A 20,021-nucleotide genomic window follows, 5' to 3' on the forward strand; every position below is an offset into this window, starting at 1 on the left:
GACCCTCCTTCCCCTGCCCTCCATCCACCCATGTCCAGTGACCCTCCTTCCCCTGCCCTCCATCCACCCTTGTCCAGCAGTGACCCTCCCCTGCCCTGCATGAATTATTCTCCTCCCTCCCTCCCTCCGGATCCTGACTCTTCAAATTCTTTGGGGCAGGCGCCGGGCGGGCAGGCAGTTTTGCCTGCTCGCTGCGAGTGCTGACTCTCCCCCACTGGTGCTGCCGGCGTTCACGCTTCAAAATGGCCGCCGAGACTTACAGAAGTCTCACGAGGCCGCTGGAAGTTTCGGCGGCCATTTTTAAAGCGTGAACGCCGGCAGCGCAGCGCCAGCGGGGGAATCAGCGCTGGCAGCGGGGCGGGCAGGCAGGCAGGCAAGACTGCCCCGAAGAATTAGCACACCACCGTCGCTGCAGCTGGGGTGAATCTCTTCATAAAGGTGGTTAATAAATTCAAATAAACAAACACGGTGGAGTTTGTTTTCTTTTGAAAATAATAAATGTCTCAACTCTGTGGACTAGTTCTTTTGATGTTATGAGAGATGAATGAAATGAAACAAAGCCCGGGGTGAATTAGTTTCTGGCCATGGATTGAACTCCTGGAAGTTAAAATGTTTTTCCTGACCTAAAAGAGGGCAGCGCCTGAAGCTGAGGCAGTTCCCATCATGACAAGGGTGACCAGGATCATCACAATATGTACTACTACTACTATTTAGCATTTCTATAGCGCTACAAGGCGTACGCAGCGCTGCACAAACATAGAAGAAAGACAGTCCCTGCTCACAGAGCTTACAATCTAATGTGTACAGGAAGGAGGAGAGGAGGGTAGGTGGAGGCGAGTGGTTACAAGTCAAAAGCAATGTTAAAGAGGTGGGCTTTCAGTCTAGATATGTGCCACACAAGTAGTGAGGCCGCAATATTAACATGGTTTCATTTTGGAGGTGGACGTAAACTAAACGCCATTAAGAAGAATTATGCCTCTTATGCCTTGTGAAAAGACCTCGCTGAAACGAGCACTTAAAAACCTGTGCATGCCTTTGAGAAGGTGTGGACATTTTTTCACATACATATGTATTCCCTTTGTAAAATAGGGAATACGTGTGTAGCTTTTAAACCCACCCAAACCACACACCCTTGAACTCTCTATGTGGTGAGGATTTCCATGTGTGGCTTTCTGAAGACACACCTCCTGGGCCAACTGACACCTTTGTGGTATGGGCCGAGATGACAAGAGCTCCTAAATGCATTCAGAACTCGATGCTCCTCTGTGAGGAGTGGTAGATTCCACCACTGAGGCTGCCAACCCTTTGGTTTGGTGATGACCAAGAAGTGCCCTCCTATTCTTGTCTCTTCTGGTTTCCAGTCTGTCTTATCAGCCATAACAAAGCGTCCACACTGGGGGAGGGAGGCCCGCCTCTCCGCCTTTGAAGGATCCTGGTCCAGATGTTAGCACCCTTCAGAGATCTTCAGGCCACAGGCCCTTCTAGCCCGGAGTCTTCCAGGCTAGCCTTCCACTCGTAAAACTGCTCTCTGCAGTGGCAGCAGCACAGTTGGATAACAATGGGATCTTAACGGGTGTTGCACCGGGAACACACGACTCATCCCCATCCACAGTTATTTCAATGGTGTTTCTCAGTCTGCGAGTCATCACACCTCGGTGAGTAGAAACCCCAATCCACTGTGGATCACCTGAATGCACTGGACATTCGCGTTCTCTCCACAATGCCATGTCCAGGCCACGGTCTTTAACTCCTCCTCCCTTGTCCATGTTGGCTGTCTCACCCCTCTGTGCTCTGACATCAAGACACTCCTCAAACTCAGCACATCTGTTAAGGGCATACTTCCTTCTCGTCCACTTCTCACGATGGTGAGAATGGTAGCCATATTGTCCATGTTGGTTTTCCTGCCCAATACACCCCAGCTACTCACATACTTGGGCGGTTGCTCTGGCTTGATTCTGCAAAATGGGTTGTCCTCCTGGATTCCTCTGGTGCTACTAGACACCTCCCCACTCTGCAAAAACTCCAATGCCATTTCCAGTGGGTGGAAAAAAATATAGTCTCTTTGGTTTATGAGGGAAAAATAGTCTCTGAGAAAAATAACCTCTCCGGTGGGGTTTAATGCCTTCACCCCACGTTGGGCACCATTTTATGAAACCCAGGCCCCGGACAGTCCCCTCTCAGTCACTGTCCCATCACCATCCCCACAAGGTCGGGCACCCAAACGAAAGGAATGGAGATAAAGGCCAGGACTGGAGGGAAACTCCGGTAGGCCTGAGGTTCCACCACCAGTACTCAGTCCTTCTGAGGCTTCACATGAAAAAAGAATCCACCACACTCCTGCTTTAAAAAATGTTCCGCAAAAACCAAAAGGGCTTCACATTTTCCACAAAAGTACAGCAACACAAGAAGAGTGGAAAGAAACCAACTTCAAGAGATCAGTCCAAACGCAAGAGTAATATGCTCCCGAATCAAAACTTTATTTGGACCCTACACAGTCCGTGTTTCGGCTTTAAAAAGCCTTCATCAGGGGTCAATCAATGAGTGCACAGTTATGTAATGATTGACGATGGAGCACATAAAACAAATGTCTCAAAATTACTGCAGGTGAAGATTTGTGTTTGCTCCTTTTTTTTCATGGATCGCCTCCTCCAATGAAGCTTTAATCCCTCAGGAGATCTCCCGTGCTTTCCATCCCAGCATTGCGGAAACAGGAAATGAGGGCGGGACCAGAGGCAGAGCTCAGAGCGAAGAGAAGGGAAGGCGCCAACTCACCGAGTCTGTTTGCGTTTCACTGCTGCCAGGACCCCGGTAAGAGGGGAGGAGGGGAGGGTAGCAGAGGGGTCAGCTCTGTTTTTTTTAAATGCCTTTTAAATTCTGGGTGGGCGGCATGCAGGAAGATGAGGGGCAGGCAAAGGACTGTTGTGGGAGTGGGAGAAGAGGTCGGGCTGGAACTGAGTCGAGTCGGAGGGAGGAAGGGTCTGGAACTCGTAGGGCGGGTCTGGAGGGAGGGAGGGGGGGAACTCGGAGGAGGGTCCCGCCTCCTGGCTTCGAATCTAATAGTGATTTGCTCTTGCAACGTTCCAATGTGGAAGAGTGATGTCAGCTGGTGGTTACGAACGCAGCCAGAGACATTGGAATGTTGGAAGAGCAAATTAATATTTTTTTGAATTATATTGTCTTTCTTCAGTTATTGTCAGACTTCTCTTTTTCAGTAACAAGTAATTTGCTTGTGTATCTAATAAAAATTTGAGAAAGGGAAAAAAAAGTAAATGACACTATTTACATCTGGATATGTATCTAAAGTAATGGCCTAACCCTCTAATTCTATAAACTTGCAAGCAGAATTTGATGTTTAGTGTGAAAAGTCGCACTTGCAAGTTATACAATAGTGCCGGTTATGTGTGTAAATTAATTTAATTAGCTGCTAATTGGAGTTAACAACCATGCAGGTTTGAAGAGTTTGTGATGGTAGCACTTCATGTCATGTATGTTAATGAAAATGTATTTTTGTTATTTTAATATGTATGTTTTATGGAAACCGCTTAGTTTATAAGCGGGTTAAAAGTGTTTTAAATGAATAAATTGGCTATAATTGACTTAATTGGTACCAATTAGCAGTTACGCACGTAACTACCCTTAGTCAGGATTCTAGAAATTGAACATACAGTTGTGTGCTGTAGATTTTGCGAGGGAGGCATGGACCTGGGAGGGTATCCTGAACTCTTACATGCACACGCTATAGAATATTAATAGTTATGTGTCTAACTACAAGCAGCTAGGCACAAGCCACTGAGCTTGTGCCTAAAGTTAGGCACATAACTGTGGACTTATGCTAGCATTCTATAATGGCAATTCCATGCGTAATTACGCTTCCCTATCAGGATAGGCTGAAGAGTCTGGGGCTCTTCAGCTTGGAGAAAAGGTGGCTGAGGGGAGATATGATAGAGGTCTTATAAGATAATGAGTGGAATGGAACGGGTCGATGTGGAGCGTCTGTTTACGCTTTCCAAAAATACTAGGACAAGGGGGCATGCGATGAAGCTGCAGTGTGGTAAATTTAAAACGAATCGGAGGAAATCTTTCTTCACTCAACGCGTAGTTAAACTCTGGAATTCGCTGCCAGAAAAGGTGGTTAAGGCAGTTAACTTAGCGGACTTCAAAAAAGGGTTGGACGGCTTCCTGGAGGAAAAAGCCATAGAATGTTGTTGAATGGACGAGGGAATACAGTATTTCTAGAATGGGCGGGACAAATTGCTTGTTCTTTTGGCCACTGTCGGTGACAGGGTGCTGGGCTCGATGGACCCTTGGTCTGTCCCAGCATGGCGATGCTTATGTACTTATGCTTAGCAAGCATCATCCTGGTGCTTAACTTTCAGCGACCTATAGAGAATTACCGCCTAAGTGTCCAGTCACTAGTTTTATGTGGATAATAAACATTCATTCCATTAGTCTTATAAAACAAGAGAACCAGAGAAAGATGGTTCTCCCCAACTTACATTTCAATTATTGGGTTGCAGGACTATTTTGGATAAAGAAATGGATGGCTTCTGTGGCCCCTCCTCCATGGAAATTTGTCAAAGAGGCTTATACTCTGCAAATTTAATAAAGCATGACCTCTGCCTCCCCTGTGAAGGATAATTTTATAAGAGGGCATCAGGGTAGCAGCCTGTAGATGTGCCTACATAGTGTTATGGCCCCAGCCATGCCCCTGCTCTGGCTCACCTTTCGCCATCAGGTGTTGTAGTGGGCTCCACAGCTTTCCCCAGGGCTCCAGGCTGCCTCCTTAATGCAGTGAGCTACCTACGCTGCTGCTGCCCCCAGCACACCTAGGTGCCTCGTCGGTCCTGTGGGTCGCTCCTTCATCGATGCATCTAGCACCAGCCGACGCCAGCTCTCCTAGGCACATGCATGAGCTGTGGTCCATGAGTTAAAGGACCGACGGCAGGAGATCGAAAGGATGCCCAATGATAGAGCCCTTATAAGGGATCTTTTGACTCTTCTGCACTGCCTTTGCAACAGGTTTCCTAGCTTAAGTACAGACTGGGCCAGACCGAAGGTCTATAAAGCTCAGCATCCTGTTTCCAACAGTGGCCAATTCAGGTTACAAGCATCTGCCAAGATCCCAAAACAGTACAATGCATTTTATGCTGCTTATCCTAGAAATAAGCATTTTATGCTGCTTATCCTAGAAATAAGCAATGGATTTTCCCCAAGTCCATTTTAACAATGGCTTATGGACTTTTCTTTCAGAAAGCCATCCAAACGTTTTTGAAACATTTTTACTACATTCTCTGGCAACGAATTCCAGAGTTTAATTACACATTGAATGAAGAAATATTTTCTCCAATTCATTTTAAATTTGCTACTTTGCAGCTTCATTGTGTGCCCCTTAGTCCTAGTATATTTGGAAAGAGTAAACAAGCAATTCACGTCTACCCGTTCCACTCCACTCATTTTATAGACGTCTATCATATCTCCCCTCAGCTGTCTTTTCTCCAAAAAGAAGAGCCCTAGCTGCTTTAGTCTTTCCTCATAGGGAAGTCATCCCATCCCCTTTATCATTTTCATCACCCTTCTCTGTACCTTTTCTAATTCCACTATATCGTTTTTGAGATGCACTGATTAGAATTGCACACAATATTTGAGATGCGGTCGCACCATGTAGTGATACAAAGGCATTACAGCATCCTCATTTTTGCTTTCCATTCCTTTCCTAATAATACCTAACATTCTATTTGCTTTATTAGCCACCGTCACACAATAAGCAAAGGGTTTCAACTTATCAGTGAAGACGCCAAGATCCCTTGCATTATGTAGCTATAGTTCAGATTCCTCTTTCCCACATGCATCACTTTGCACTTGCTCACATTAAACATCATCTGCCATTTGGATGCCCAGTCTGATAAGGTCCTCTTGAAATTTTTCATAATCCTCTTGCAATTTAACTTTGAAAAACTTTGGGTCATCAGCAAATTTAATTACCTCACTAGTTACTCCCATTTCTAGATCACTTATAAATACTGTATGTTAAAAAGCAACGGTCCCAGACAGACCCCTGGGGAACCCCACTATCTACCCTTCTCCATTGAGAATACTAACCATTTAACCAGTTTTTAATCCACAATAGAACATTACTTCCTATCCCATGACTCTCCGATTTCCTCTGGAGTCTTTCATTTAGGTACTTTGTCAAATGCCTTTTGAAAATCCAGATACACAACATCAACCGGCTCACCTTTATCCACATGTTTGTTCACCCCTTTAAAGAAATGTAGTAGATTGGTGAGGAAACATTCTGTTCACTAAATCCATGTTGGCTTTGTTTTATTAATCCATGTTTTTGAATACGCTCTGTAGTTTTGCTCTTTATAATAGTCTCTACCATTTTGCCCAGCACCAACGTCAGCCTCACCGGTCTATAATTTTCTGGATCACCTCTGGAACTTTTATAAAAGTCAGCGTTACACTGGCCACCCAGTACCATCCTTGATTTTAAAGATAAATTACATATTACTAACAATAGTTGTACAAGTTCAATTTTCAATTCTATCAGTACTCTGTGATGAATACCATCCAGTCCAGGTGATTTGCTACTCTTCAATTTGTCAAATTGTGTCATTACATCCTCCAGATTTATAGATATTTCATTCAGTTTCTCTGACTCGTTAGCTTTGAATACCATTTCTGGCCTGCTGTCTCTCCCAAACCTTCCTTGGTGAAGACCGAAGCAAAGAATTCATTTTATCTCTCCGCTATGACTTTGGCTTCCCCGAGTGCCCCTTTTACCCCTTGGTCATCTAGTGGTCCAACTGATTCTTTTGATGGCTTCTTGTTTTTAATATACCTTATAAGCACTTTGCATTTGACTTGCATTCCTTATGTTGTTTCTTATATTTTCAGTCGGATCCTTCTTACATTTTCTAAAGGATTTTCTTTTAGTTCTAATAGCTTCCTTCACTTCACTTTTTAACCATGCCAGCTGTCACTTCGTCTTCCTTCCTCCTTTTATAATACACGGAATATATTTGTCCTGGGCTCCCATGATAGTATTTTTGAACAGCATCCAAACTTAATGTAAATTTTTGACCTTCGCAGCTGCTCCTATTTAAGTTGTTTTTTTCACCGTTCATAGTCTCCTTTTTGAAAATTAAATGCAAATGTGTTGGATTTCCTGTGTGAACTTACTCCAAAGCCAATATGAAATCCTGCACCAGATCATGCACTCCACTATCTGCTTCATAAAGCAGTCCTTGATTTCGTCAAGGAATTTTACCTCCCTAGTATGCCCTGATTTTTATATTTACCCAGTCAATATCTGGGTAATTGAAATCACACATTATTATCTACCCAGGTGGGAAGGGTTAGGACAGCTGTTGTAGTTGGAGATTTGATTAGTAGGCATGTAAATAGCTGGGTGGCTGGTGTACAAAGAGGTACATAGAGGAGGCCTACAGGAACATTTCAGAGAAGTTCCACCTCCAGTCTGGCAGCCCCTGTGTACCTTGGAGGAGAGAGGTCTCCTAAAAGGAGAACGTCAACCTGGTGAAATTGGAAGTAACCCTGTAGCTAGGACCATCCCACCAACGGATGCAATATCCTCTCGAACCGAAGATGTGTCTCCAGGAGCTTCTGACCAGGAGGAAAGGGTTAGGACGGCTGTTGTGGTGATTCAATTATTAGGAATGTAGATAGCTAGGTGGCTGGTGGATGTGAGGATCGACCTTCTCTTCCCCCCACCCTCAGAAATATTCCAGCATTTAGTACATAAGTACATTCTCTTCCTCCCACCCCCACAAAAATAGTCCTATAGCTCTTCCTCCTGTCCCCTCTCCAGCCAGCCACCAGGCATCTCCCCTTGTCTCTCTTGACCCCTCCCCCCTGTATACCTTTTAAAAGTTTTCTTGTCTCTAGTGGTTGGTGGCAGCGAGCAGCAAGTAATCGAGCCTGCTTATGTCAACCCTGGAGCGTTCTGACACTTACCACCTATGTGAAAGCAAGAAGTTATATCAGAGAGGAGGATCCGGGGTTGATGCGAACAGGCTGTATGAATCACTGCTCCCTGCCACTGACTGCTAGAGACAAGAAAACGTAGTGTAGTCTGGCACAAATTAAGCTGGCCCAACTCCCGCGGCACACGGGTTGAAATACACTGGACTAGAGAGTGATCCATTAAACTGAACTTGGTAACTATGCTTAGTTAAAAACTCATGAAACCATCTTAAAACAGTGATTAACTGCATCAAAAGCTGCAGATATATCGAACTGAAGCAGCAACATTTGTCTTCCAATACATAGCTACTGTTTCACGTGCAACATCAGCAACAGTAAAAGTTTCTGTACTATGAGAGGGTCGAAACCCAAACTAGGGTATAATGCAAGCATAAAAATGTCTCCAAATTTGAAGAAAACTGTTGACTAACATACGAATCAATTGTTTTAGTAAATAAAGGAATACTAGCAATGGGAGGATTACTGGAAGGTTGTGTTAAATTATGGGGATGGGGAACAGAAAGCATGTAAAGGAATTTCAGATAAGTCATCCAGTTCCAGGATGGAGAATGTTTGGCCAGTTCTGGTTTTTAAGTTACATCCCAATGCAGTTGGTAATTGCAGTCCCTGATTTTACGCATTAAAATCAGTGCTCAAGGTCCCACAATGCAACAAGATAGGGTTTATCAGAAACCCATGAGTGACCTAAATCTGTCTCCTGGAACTGGGTAACTTGGCAGCTCTGTCCCCACAAATCACCAAGAAGCTGCAAACCGCTCAAAACACAGCAGCCAGACTCATATTTGGGAAAACGAAATATGAAAACGCCAAACCCCTGAGAGAAATACTACACTGGCTCCCACTAAAAGAACGAATTGCGTTCAAAGACTACACCCTGGTTCACAAAATCATATACGGAGAAGCCCCGATCTACATGTTAGACCTTATAGACCTGCCTATTAGGAGCGCAAAAAGATCATCACGCACATTCCTCAATCTCCACTACCCTAACTGTAAAGGGATAAAACACAAATCCATATACGCGACCAACTTCTCATACATCTGCACGCAGCTATGGAACGCATTACCAAAGGCCAGAAAAACAACGCAAGACCTAACCATCTTCCAAAGACTACTAAAAACAGATCTTTTCAAGAAGGCCTACCATAAACATCCATCTTAAATACTAAATATTAACATTATACAAGATCTATAAAATTCCGAACTTTTATCACATGACTGCTTAACCTCTTTGCTATTAATGATCAAGCACTACCACTTTAAACCTTATATTGAATAGGTCTTCTCTACAATCGATGACCTAATGTCTGTCACAATCTAATTTATTACTCAGGAAACTTCTTGCACTACCATAATGTATTCTTTACCATGTATGTATTCACATGGCATATATATATATCACGATCGGTTCCATATACACTATGTTCCATATATGTTACCATGTATGTATGCTCATTAATGCAATACCATTTGTAATTCTGTTACCCGGAACTGGCATCTGCCAGTACGGCAAATGTAAGCCACATTGAGCCTGCAAATAGGTGGGAAAATGTGGGATACAAATGCTACAAATAAATAAAATATTTTACTGTGATCCCTTCACAGCTACTATAAAAACAAGTACAAATGCTATGGGGTACATGTGTTCCTGTCACCCTGCCTTGAATTTTCAAAGGCAAGCTCTATCAGGGGGACAGAGGCTTCCTTTGAAAATTATTTTGCAGGCCTGCGGGTATTGCAAGCTGTCTGCCAGAGTTCCAAATTGCCCTGATCGAAGGCATGGACAGGAACAAGATTCAAAGGCTGGGAGAAAATCCAGGGCAAGAGAGAGTGTAGGTTTTATTTCGGAAATGTAAATATAAACATAAAAAACAATGATTCTGTTTAAGTTTCTAGAATAAAACACCACCCACAGTGCTGTGAAGACCATGGCTAGTAATACACTTTCTTGGCAATACTATAACATGATGACTCCATGATGATTTGCTGAATGAATGAATGCAGTTCAGCCAGCAGCCTTACCTATGCCTGTGACTACACACGCTGAATACAGCTACATGTGTGGATAGAAGATCTTTAAAAGCTATCTAACCGGGATTCCGGTGGACTGTTCTTTTGGCTTTATCTTGATTTATACATATGGGACATTGATATAAGAAGACCTTTTAAACTGGAATAGTTTGGAATGGAAAATAGGTCCCTGTGATATATAAACATGGACAGATGGGAAAACTGTTTGTATATGTCTTGTGGTTATATTAGTATTTCGTGCCGATAACAGGTGTGCGATAAAAGTTTGATAGCAAAAGGCTAGGAAGTAGGAGTGCTGGGATGATTGATGTATGAATGAGGATTAGTGATAGGGATATATGTATGGCATTGTAAGCTGTTTAAAATAAAAAGTATTAATGAAATATCATAACAGTATTGTAAAGTGAGTACTTAATAAGGGTAGAGATTAATAATTGTACTCTAGTTTAAGGTATTTTCGCCTGTTGGTAGATCAATATCTCCCACCTCACTCCCCTCTCCATTGCCTATTTCTACCTATTCATCTTGCCTTTTATTCTGATATATTTTACTTTTACCCTCTAATAATATTCTGTATTCCTTTTACTATGTAAGCCGCATTGAACCTGCTTTGAGTGGGAAAGTGCGGGGTACAAATGTAATAATAATAATAATACTATAACTTGGCAATATCAAACAAAAAAAAAAAAGGGAAAAATCCAACACTTCCAAAACAATTTGTATAACATAGGAATAAAGAAGAAGTGTTTTATATGAGCATCAGTGGTGGAAGATATGTATTACCTAAACTGTATCATCATCAATTCAGCGTTGAGGCACCATCAATGAAGTGAACCGGCTATTTCAGATCTGATTTGGCTTTCAGTCTTGGCGTCTTTCTGACAGTTTGAACATCGCAGTTAACTCGTCACTCAGCGCCCAGATCACGACCGCCCCTGATGCAGGTTCTACGGAGCTGAAACGCCTTGTTCCCTATACAGTGGGCGTCGGGAACTTGATTTACTCACTTTCAGCGCTGTGCTGGTGTGATGCGAAATCGCTTATCAGCTAAGTAGAAGGGCTGCTGTTTTTGTTGTTTGATTTTTCTTCTTTATATATTTTATCCTTTTAATTGGAGTTTAAATAAAATTAGAATTAGAAATTGATTAGATTCTAAAAAAGTTTAACAAAATCATTACAGCTCAGGAGGCAGATGATTATTTCACAATTCGTGCTGCAGATCTGAAATAGCCTGGAGCTATGAGATATCATAGCCAGTACACTTCATTGATGAAGCCTAACACTGAATTGATGATGATATAGTTTAGGTAATACTATAACTTGGCACCAAGATGTTGGTACCACAATGGGGTGGGGCAGGGCCACATCAGACTCACAAAAACAGAAGCCTGCGCAGCTGCGTTGCTGATCTGCAAGGGCAGGCTTCTACATGGAATGTTGCTAGTGGAGGAGTAGCCTAGTGGTTAGTGCACTGGAACATCGAACGTTGCTACTATTTGAGATTCTGTTGCTACTATTTAAGATTCTACATGGAATGTTGCTACTATTTGAGATTCTGTTGCTACTATTTGAGATTCTACATGGAATGTTAATGTTGCTATTCCACTAGCAACATTCCATGTAGAAGCCTGCACTTGCAGATCATCCGCGCAGGCTTCTGTTTCTGTGAGTCTGACGTCCTGCACGTGCGTGCAGGACGTCAGACTCACAGAAACAGAAGCCTGCGCGGCCGCATTGCTGATCTGCAAGGGCAGGCTTCTACATGGAATGTTGCTAGTGGAGGAGTAGCCTAGTGGTTAGTGCACTGGAACATCGAACGTTGCTACTATTTGAGATTCTGTTGCTACTATTTAAGATTCTACATGGAATGTTGCTACTATTTGAGATTCTGTTGCTACTATTTGAGATTCTACATGGAATGTTAATGTTGCTATTCCACTAGCAACATTCCATGTAGAAGCCTGCCCTTGCAGATCATCCGCGCAGGCTTCTGTTTCTGTGAGTCTGACGTCCTGCACGCACGTGCAGGACGTCAGACTCACAGAAACAGAAGCCTGCGCGGCCGCATTGCTGATCTGCAAGGGCAGGCTTCTACATGGAATGTTGCTAGTGGAGGAGTAGCCTAGTGGTTAGTGCACTGGAACATCGAACGTTGCTACTATTTGAGATTCTGTTGCTACTATTTAAGATTCTACATGGAATGTTGCTACTATTTGAGATTCTGTTGCTACTATTTGAGATTCTACATGGAATGTTAATGTTGCTATTCCACTAGCAACATTCCATGTAGAAGCCTGCCCTTGCAGATCATCCGCGCAGGCTTCTGTTTCTGTGAGTCTGACGTCCTGCACGCACGTGCAGGACGTCAGACTCACAGAAACAGAAGCCTGCGCGGCCGCATTGCTGATCTGCAAGGGCAGGCTTCTACATGGAATGTTGCTAGTGGAGGAGTAGCCTAGTGGTTAGTGCACTGGAACATCGAACGTTGCTACTATTTGAGATTCTGTTGCTACTATTTAAGATTCTACATGGAATGTTGCTACTATTTGAGATTCTGTTGCTACTATTTGAGATTCTACATGGAATGTTAATGTTGCTATTCCACTAGCAACATTCCATGTAGAAGCCTGCCCTTGCAGATCATCCGCGCAGGCTTCTGTTTCTGTGAGTCTGACGTCCTGCACGCACGTGCAGGACGTCAGACTCACAGAAACAGAAGCCTGCGCGGCCGCATTGCTGATCTGCAAGGGCAGGCTTCTACATGGAATGTTGCTAGTGGAGGAGTAGCCTAGTGGTTAGTGCACTGGAACATCGAACGTTGCTACTATTTGAGATTCTGTTGCTACTATTTAAGATTCTACATGGAATGTTGCTACTATTTGAGATTCTGTTGCTACTATTTGAGATTCTACATGGAATGTTAATGTTGCTATTCCACTAGCAACATTCTATGTAGAAGCCTGCCCTTGCAGATCATCCGCGCAGGCTTCTGTTTCTGTGAGTCTGACGTCCTGCACGCACGTGCAGGACGTCAGACTCACAGAAACAGAAGCCTGCGCGGCCGCATTGCTGATCTGCAAGGGCAGGCTTCTACATGGAATGTTGCTAGTGGAGGAGTAGCTTAGTGGTTAGTGCAGTGGAACATTGAACGTTGCTACTATTTGAGATTCTACATGAAATGTTTCTACTATTTGAGATTCTACATGGAATGTTGCTGAGTGGAGGAGTGGCCTAGTGGTTAGAGCACCGGTCTTGCAATCCAGAGGTGGCCGGTTCAAATCCCACTGCTGCTCCTTGTGATCTTGGGCAAGTCACTTAACCCTCCATTGCCTCAGGTACAATCTTAGATTGTGAGCCCTCCTGGGACAGAGAAATATCCAGTGTGCCTGAATGTAACTCACCTTGAGCTACTACTGAAAAAGGTGTGAGCAAAATCTAATTAAATAAAATGAACAATAAAAATAAATGTGATGTATACGGGAGTACACCATGCTATGAGCCCTCCCCTCCTCCCACCTGGCATGTGAACCATGCGGCAATTGCAATTCTCCACGATGTATCGGGTTTCGCAGTCTATCCTGCAGGCAGTGATACTGTACACTGGGAAAAAGTCAGACCCCATTTCCGCTGCTCGACATTCACCCCATGGAGGTGGCAGGTAGATTAACTGCAAAACAAGAAAGGCACAGGAACATTAGAAGAGGGTCAACCAGCTAGTCCATGACCTGAGAAGCACTCACTGTGCAAGAACTTTCAGCTTATAAGAGTACATTTTAAGAGCTAAAGCATACTCTCCTTGTGATAGATAGTTTTGTATATAGTCCCCCAGATTCTATAAAATTGTTTGCAAATTAGCATGCGTAGCCAATTTGTGTGAGCAACTTATTTGCTTAACAAGTCAATCAGCACCAATTGGCTGCTATCAATTATTGGTGTTAATTGGCCTTAATTAGGATTTATGCGTATATCATAAAACAATCCATACGTAAATCCTAATACTCGTAAATTTTTTTTGGGGGGGGGGGCACGGCAAGGGGGTGTTTTGGGGTCATTCCAAACTTTTATGCGCATAAACACAGAATTCAGCTGAACCATGCTTAATTTAGGTGCCAGCATAACATCTGCCTTTAGCAGGCGTAATTGTCGACAGCTAAAGTTAGGCGTAGTTTATGCACAGTTCAGATAGATAATATCTTGTACAAGCAGCCAAAACTATTCAGCCGAATTTAAGTGTCAGCATCTTAATTTATCACAGGAGTTACAATCTTGTGAAATCGCACTACCTCAGGTTAGTGACTGTCACGTTTATACATTTATTTATTTATTGGGACTTATTAACCGCCTTTATGAACAAGGTGGTGTACAGTAGGTCCAGTTTTAACATAAAACTTACAATGTTGTTAACATTGTAACAACAGTAAAATGACCAAATATAAACACAATAACCCCCCTGTTTACTAAGCAGCTAATGCAGAGACAGCCCATTCACTTAGAATAGACTGTGTCGGCATCCGCTAGCATGGCTTTAGTAGACGGGGGGGGGGGGGGTAAATGAGGTAAACTTGGAAATATGATGTCAGTACAATACAAACAATAGCATAATAGACAGAATGGAAGAATATTCAAACAATATATTATGATGTCAGCATAATACCAATGAAACATCTAATAAGCGAGCAATACAACATTCAAATAACAGATATGATGTTAATGCTTTTCTATCTAGCTAAGGGCCAAGTGCAGATATACAGATGGGAACAAGATTAGTAGTACAGAGTCAATTGGAGATAACTTGGGATAAATAGATGGGTGGCTAAACTCAAGGCAAAATCTCAGTACAGTTAAACAACATATGAGAAACTGGGCTAAGTTACATGGTGTGCAGTAAGCTATATTGTAAACCAGTTTTGTGCCAGTAACTATAAAGGCCTTCCAATCTCCTCCTGTCGAGGTTCAGCAACTATTGGCTCATTTCATCTTGCCAGTAAATTAACACATTTCAAAATCACAACTTTTTTTGTGTGTGAATGATGTAATAAGCCAAATCAGCATCGATTATCACTGCAAACTGTAAAGTTGTTATAAAATGCCAACAGCTCTCTGTTCATGAAGGGTGCAAAACATCTGGGACTATTTTTTCATTATATGAATAATGCACCTTGTGATCAAGCTGCCAAACTGTGCTATTCATACTGTCTATATGTTATAAGGTTCTATAACTGGTCAAACACCGCTCACCCCCCCCCCCCCCCCCCCACACACACAATTTGTCTCTGTTACTTTCCTACCTGCCTTACCTCTGCATTCTGTATCTGTCCCCAGATGTGCTTCAGTTCTATGACAGGGTTGTTTTCCATTTATGCTGATGGTGCTTTTTCTATTCAATGGACTTGCCCCTTGAACTGGATTCTTCTTGTTAACTAACCATAACAGCATGCTTTTGAAGCAGAGGTTCTCAACCCAGTCTTCAGGACATACCCAGGCAGTCAGGTTTTAAAGATACCCACAATGAATATGCATTACAGATATATTTGCATACAATGGAGGCAGTGCATGCAAATTGTATTTCATGCATATTCACTGTGGATATCTTGAACGCTAACCATCTTCACCAGCTGTGACAGAACAGCTGAAAGATATCTGCATGATGAACTGACTAACACCTGCCACTGACACATACATGCCAAGAGATACCAAGAGTCGTCCATGATCAAGTGCACAGCTGCAGGTGTTCATGTAAATCCAGGAATTAAAATATCTGTTGTTGGCAAGCAGAGTAGCCAATGGCATTAAAACATCCAAAACACAGAGAAAATGGCTTAGTGTTGGTCAAAAGTTGGACAGTGTTAAAAGAGCCTTGGCAAACTACCTCCCCTGGAATCCGTCAGAGCTAGCTGAAATGGTTCATTGGAACTAGGAACAGAACACATAATTATGCTATTTTCAAAATGGAACAACACACTTGAACACTCTCCTGGGCTGTTTGTATGTTTCTTGTATACCAGAAGTACAGATTTTAAATTCAGATAGATGTATATGGGATAATTCTATAAGAAGTACGCCAAGATTTAGGTATCAGAAGGCAAATAAATAATCTGAATAGTGGAATTTACATTGTATGTGCATAGATACGTATTGAAATGCCAATATTCTGGATATGAACCATTTTGTGAAATAGCTCCTAAATGCAATGGTGCATAGTTTGCAGGTGGATGTCTGCATGGGTGGAACGTGGGCAGGGCACACATTTACATGCATAGATTACAGAATACAATACTCTATGTATTTTCTTTAGCAGTGTGTGATCAATTGTGCAAGTGATTTGCCTAGAATTTGGGCCATATTCCTAGCACGTTACACTAGTATTTTATAAAGAAAAACAGGTGCCAACTTTCCTTTATAGAATAAACTCAAAGTGGGCGTGTTATAGATGACTAAATGTCAATAAATTGCAGATGCAGCAGACAAAAAGTGCACAAGTGAGCAAGAAAAATATGCCTCTTGCTTGCAGCCTGAACAGATTTACACTTTTAAGAAAGAGTCCAATGAAGTCTGGGGCCTGCTGACACGCTCCTCCTTCCACCACCACTGGCCTCTTTTGCATGGTTCAAGCTAATTTCAAATCAAACTATGAAGGGAAAAAAAAGTGCTAGTAGGAAAGGGAGAACATTAGATATGCCATGTGGGAAGAATGGCTCCAATTGGGTGGCAAACTATATTTTTTTAGTGAAAGCAAATGCCACATTTGCATCCCCTTCCCATCCCATGAAAACAGCATGAAGCTCACATTACTGCTGCTGCTGTACCTGTTCTGTCAGCTCTGTCTGATCCCATCTACAACAAGACTCAACCGGTTATGATTTTATATTTAAATAATTTTATTAAAAGAATAAAAAGAAACACTATTCTATACAACTGTTTTGTAAATCACACACAATACAGAACAAGGGATCAACAGAAAACCTGTCTCCAATCCCCCCCCCCCTCACAAATATCCCCTTCACTGAACCAGCCAAATTATTACAGAATGCTACGTAGAAAATTCATGCTAACTGAACTCAGTCACACACAACACAAATGCCAAATATTTATTTATATTTATTTGTAACACTTGTATCCCACATTTTCCCACCTATTTGCAGGCTCAATGTGGCTTACATAGTACCGTAGAGGCAATCGCCAATATCGGTATGGACAAATACAGTGAGGTTGTGGTAGAGTAAAGTTTAAGCATGACAGACAGATTTAGGAATTATAAGGAGGAAGAAGTAGTTTATGCCCAAACGAGCTTTGGTTTTGTTGTGTTGCAGAGTTGAGGCATTTAAGTTGGGTCGTTCGGGTATGCCTTTTTGAACGGGTAAGTTTTTAGTAGTTTCCGGAAGTTTAGGGGATCATATATAACAGTTGACCAAAAATGATAACATATTAAACCAAAATCCCAAGAAGCCACACCAAAGAAATCAAGAGAGATGCATTTCCTCCTTTACTGTGCAAAATATAAAGATCTCACACGCCAGGGATGGTGTTAAGGGAGTGCAACTTGGACAACTGTACCCTGGCCAGAGAGTCCTAAGCCTGCTGGAAGCTGAAGAAAGCACAGCCTAGTAGTGGGCTTTGGATCCTCTCTCAAATTTCTGCCCTGGGCCCCAGCCATGTCTAACACCAGCTCTGGCAAGATACACATTTCAAATCTGACATATTCTAATCACAGAATAGAAAATACATTTTTTCTACCTTTTGTTGTCTGGTCATTTTATTTTTCTAATCATGTTGGTCCCAGGCTCTGGCTTCTGCTTCCCTTCTTCTTTTCTTAATTCATTTGCCAGGGTCTCTTGTCCATTTGACACACCTTATTTCTCAATGCTCACCATCCATCTGCCATCTCTGTGTTACCTATCTTTACCCATGATCAGCACCTCTCTTCTCTGTGTCCCCTATATTTCCCTGTCTAGAATCTCCCTTGTGTCCATCTCCCTGTATTTATCATCACCACTTTATATCTCTATCTTCGAACCCTGTACCCACCATCACTCCTCTGTGTCCATATGCCCCCCCCCCCAAGTCCAGCATCTTCCCTTTGTGTTTATATACCCCCTTCCATGTCTCGCATTGCCCCTCTGTGTCTATATACCACCCACAAACAGCATCTCCCCTTTGTGTCCCTGTCCCTATGCTCCCCTCCATGCTCATCATCTCTCCTCTATTTCTGTATACCTCCTGTGTACAGCTTCTCTCATCTCTCACTCCCCCATAACAATGTGAATTCCTCTCTCCACTGTATGTTCAGTATTTCACTCCCTCTTCCTTTATTCCCTTGGTTCGGTATCTCTCTTTCCTTTTCTTCTCTGCTCTCCCTCATGCAGGTCCCTTCCCCCCAGGAGCCCCCAATAGGTCCAACACCTCTCCCTCCAGTCCCCCTCCTGTGGCTCCAGCAGCTCTATCCCCCCTCCTCCTCATGGGTCCAGCATCTCTGCCCTTTCAGCTCCAGCCCCCCCCCCCCCCCCCCCGGTCATTTTGTTTTCCACCACTCCCTTCGCGGTCTCTCTATGCAGCCGTGAAGAGGATCCCCACAGGTCTGCTCCAGGACCTTCCCTCTGCCCTTCCTTTCAGCTGCAGCACCCCCTCCCGGCATTTTGTTTTCCACCACTCCTGCTGCAGTCTCTCCACCTTATGCAGCTGTAAAGAGGATCCCCATAGGCCTGCTCCAGGGCCTTCCCTCTGCTGGCTCCGGCCTTCTGAAGCAACTGCCTGTTTTGTGAAATTTACCACGGGTCCCCATCCCCGTGTCATTCTCTAATTGTGACCATAGGTGCCTTCCCCAAAACTCAAAGGTGATATATCTCATCCCCTTGTTTCTTCACTCTTTCTCCTGCTGCTATCGCTGCATCCTCTCTTCAGCAATAGAAGGAATGCCAAATGTCTCTCTTCCTCCAACATCTCTCTTTTACCTCTCTTCTCCCCCCCCCCCCCCCCCCCCCCCCCGCTCACCCTGCTGCTGTTTTCCCAGATCAACAGTATCAGCTACAAGCACAGATGCATGGGACCATTTTGCTGCATGCTAGCTCAGCTGCTCCTGCCCCTCTAATGTAAACCTACTGCATCGGAGGGGCAAGAACAGCTGAACTAGCGGCAGTGCACACAGGAAAATGTTCCGACGTGTCTTTACTTTGCTTGTAGCACTGTTACTTTCAGATCTGGGATAACAGCAACAGGGTGAATGGGAAGGAGGGGAGGAGAGATGCTGCATGGACAGGATGGAGGGAAGAGATGCAGAGAGAAATGGGATAATGTTGGATGAAGGAGAAGAAACTTAAAAGAGAGGGGGGAGAGGAGAAGAGATAGAGAGACGGTGTAATACTTGATGGGGAAGAATAGAGAGGGGGTAATGCTGGATGGGGGAGAATAGACAGAAAGAGAAAAAGACAGGGGGGAGGAGAGAGAAAGACGGAGGTGAACAGTCCCAAAGAGAGGAGAGATGCTGGATGGGGAGAAGAGAGAGAAAGAGATCCAGGGGGTAATGCTGGATGGACGTGAAGAGAGGAAGAGACTGGGTAATGCTGGTTGGGAGAGAGAGAGAGAGAAATATGGGATAATGAGGGTTGAGAGAAAAATGTTGGAATATTGGATCGGAGAGAAGAAAGACTGGAGGAATAAGAAGAAAGGAACAGGAGAGTCTGGGTAGAGGGAAAGATTTGGAAAGCTATAGGTAGATGCAGTGAATAAAGGGAGTTTGAAAACTAGATAGTAAGTGAATGAAATCTGAATGGACAGAGAGGCAGAAAAACAGAACACACAGAAAAAGATCAGTACAGATGGATGTAGTGGAAGAAGTGAAAACAGGAGGGAAGAGAAGAAAAACAAACAGAAGACCTTGGAAAGAGCTAAAAAAAAAAAAAAAAAAAAAAAGACAGCAAAGTAGCAACCAGAGACTGGGATCTACATGATTAGAAAAATTAAACGGCCAGACAACAAAGATAGAA

General features: G+C 43.3%; 1 protein-coding gene across 1 annotated transcript in view; it reads right to left on the minus strand.

Annotated features, from left to right (window-relative positions):
* Positions 1 to 20,021, minus strand: part of LOC115481955 (acid-sensing ion channel 2-like) — a 263,330-nt gene that overhangs the window by 99,098 nt on the left and 144,211 nt on the right. Inside the window, 1 exon segment of the mRNA XM_030221447.1 lies at positions 13,558 to 13,708. Coding sequence (XP_030077307.1) covers positions 13,558 to 13,708 — 151 coding nt within the window.

The sequence above is a fragment of the Microcaecilia unicolor genome, chromosome 12 (genome assembly GCF_901765095.1).
Source record: "Microcaecilia unicolor chromosome 12, aMicUni1.1, whole genome shotgun sequence".
NCBI classification, from domain to species: domain Eukaryota; kingdom Metazoa; phylum Chordata; class Amphibia; order Gymnophiona; family Siphonopidae; genus Microcaecilia; species Microcaecilia unicolor.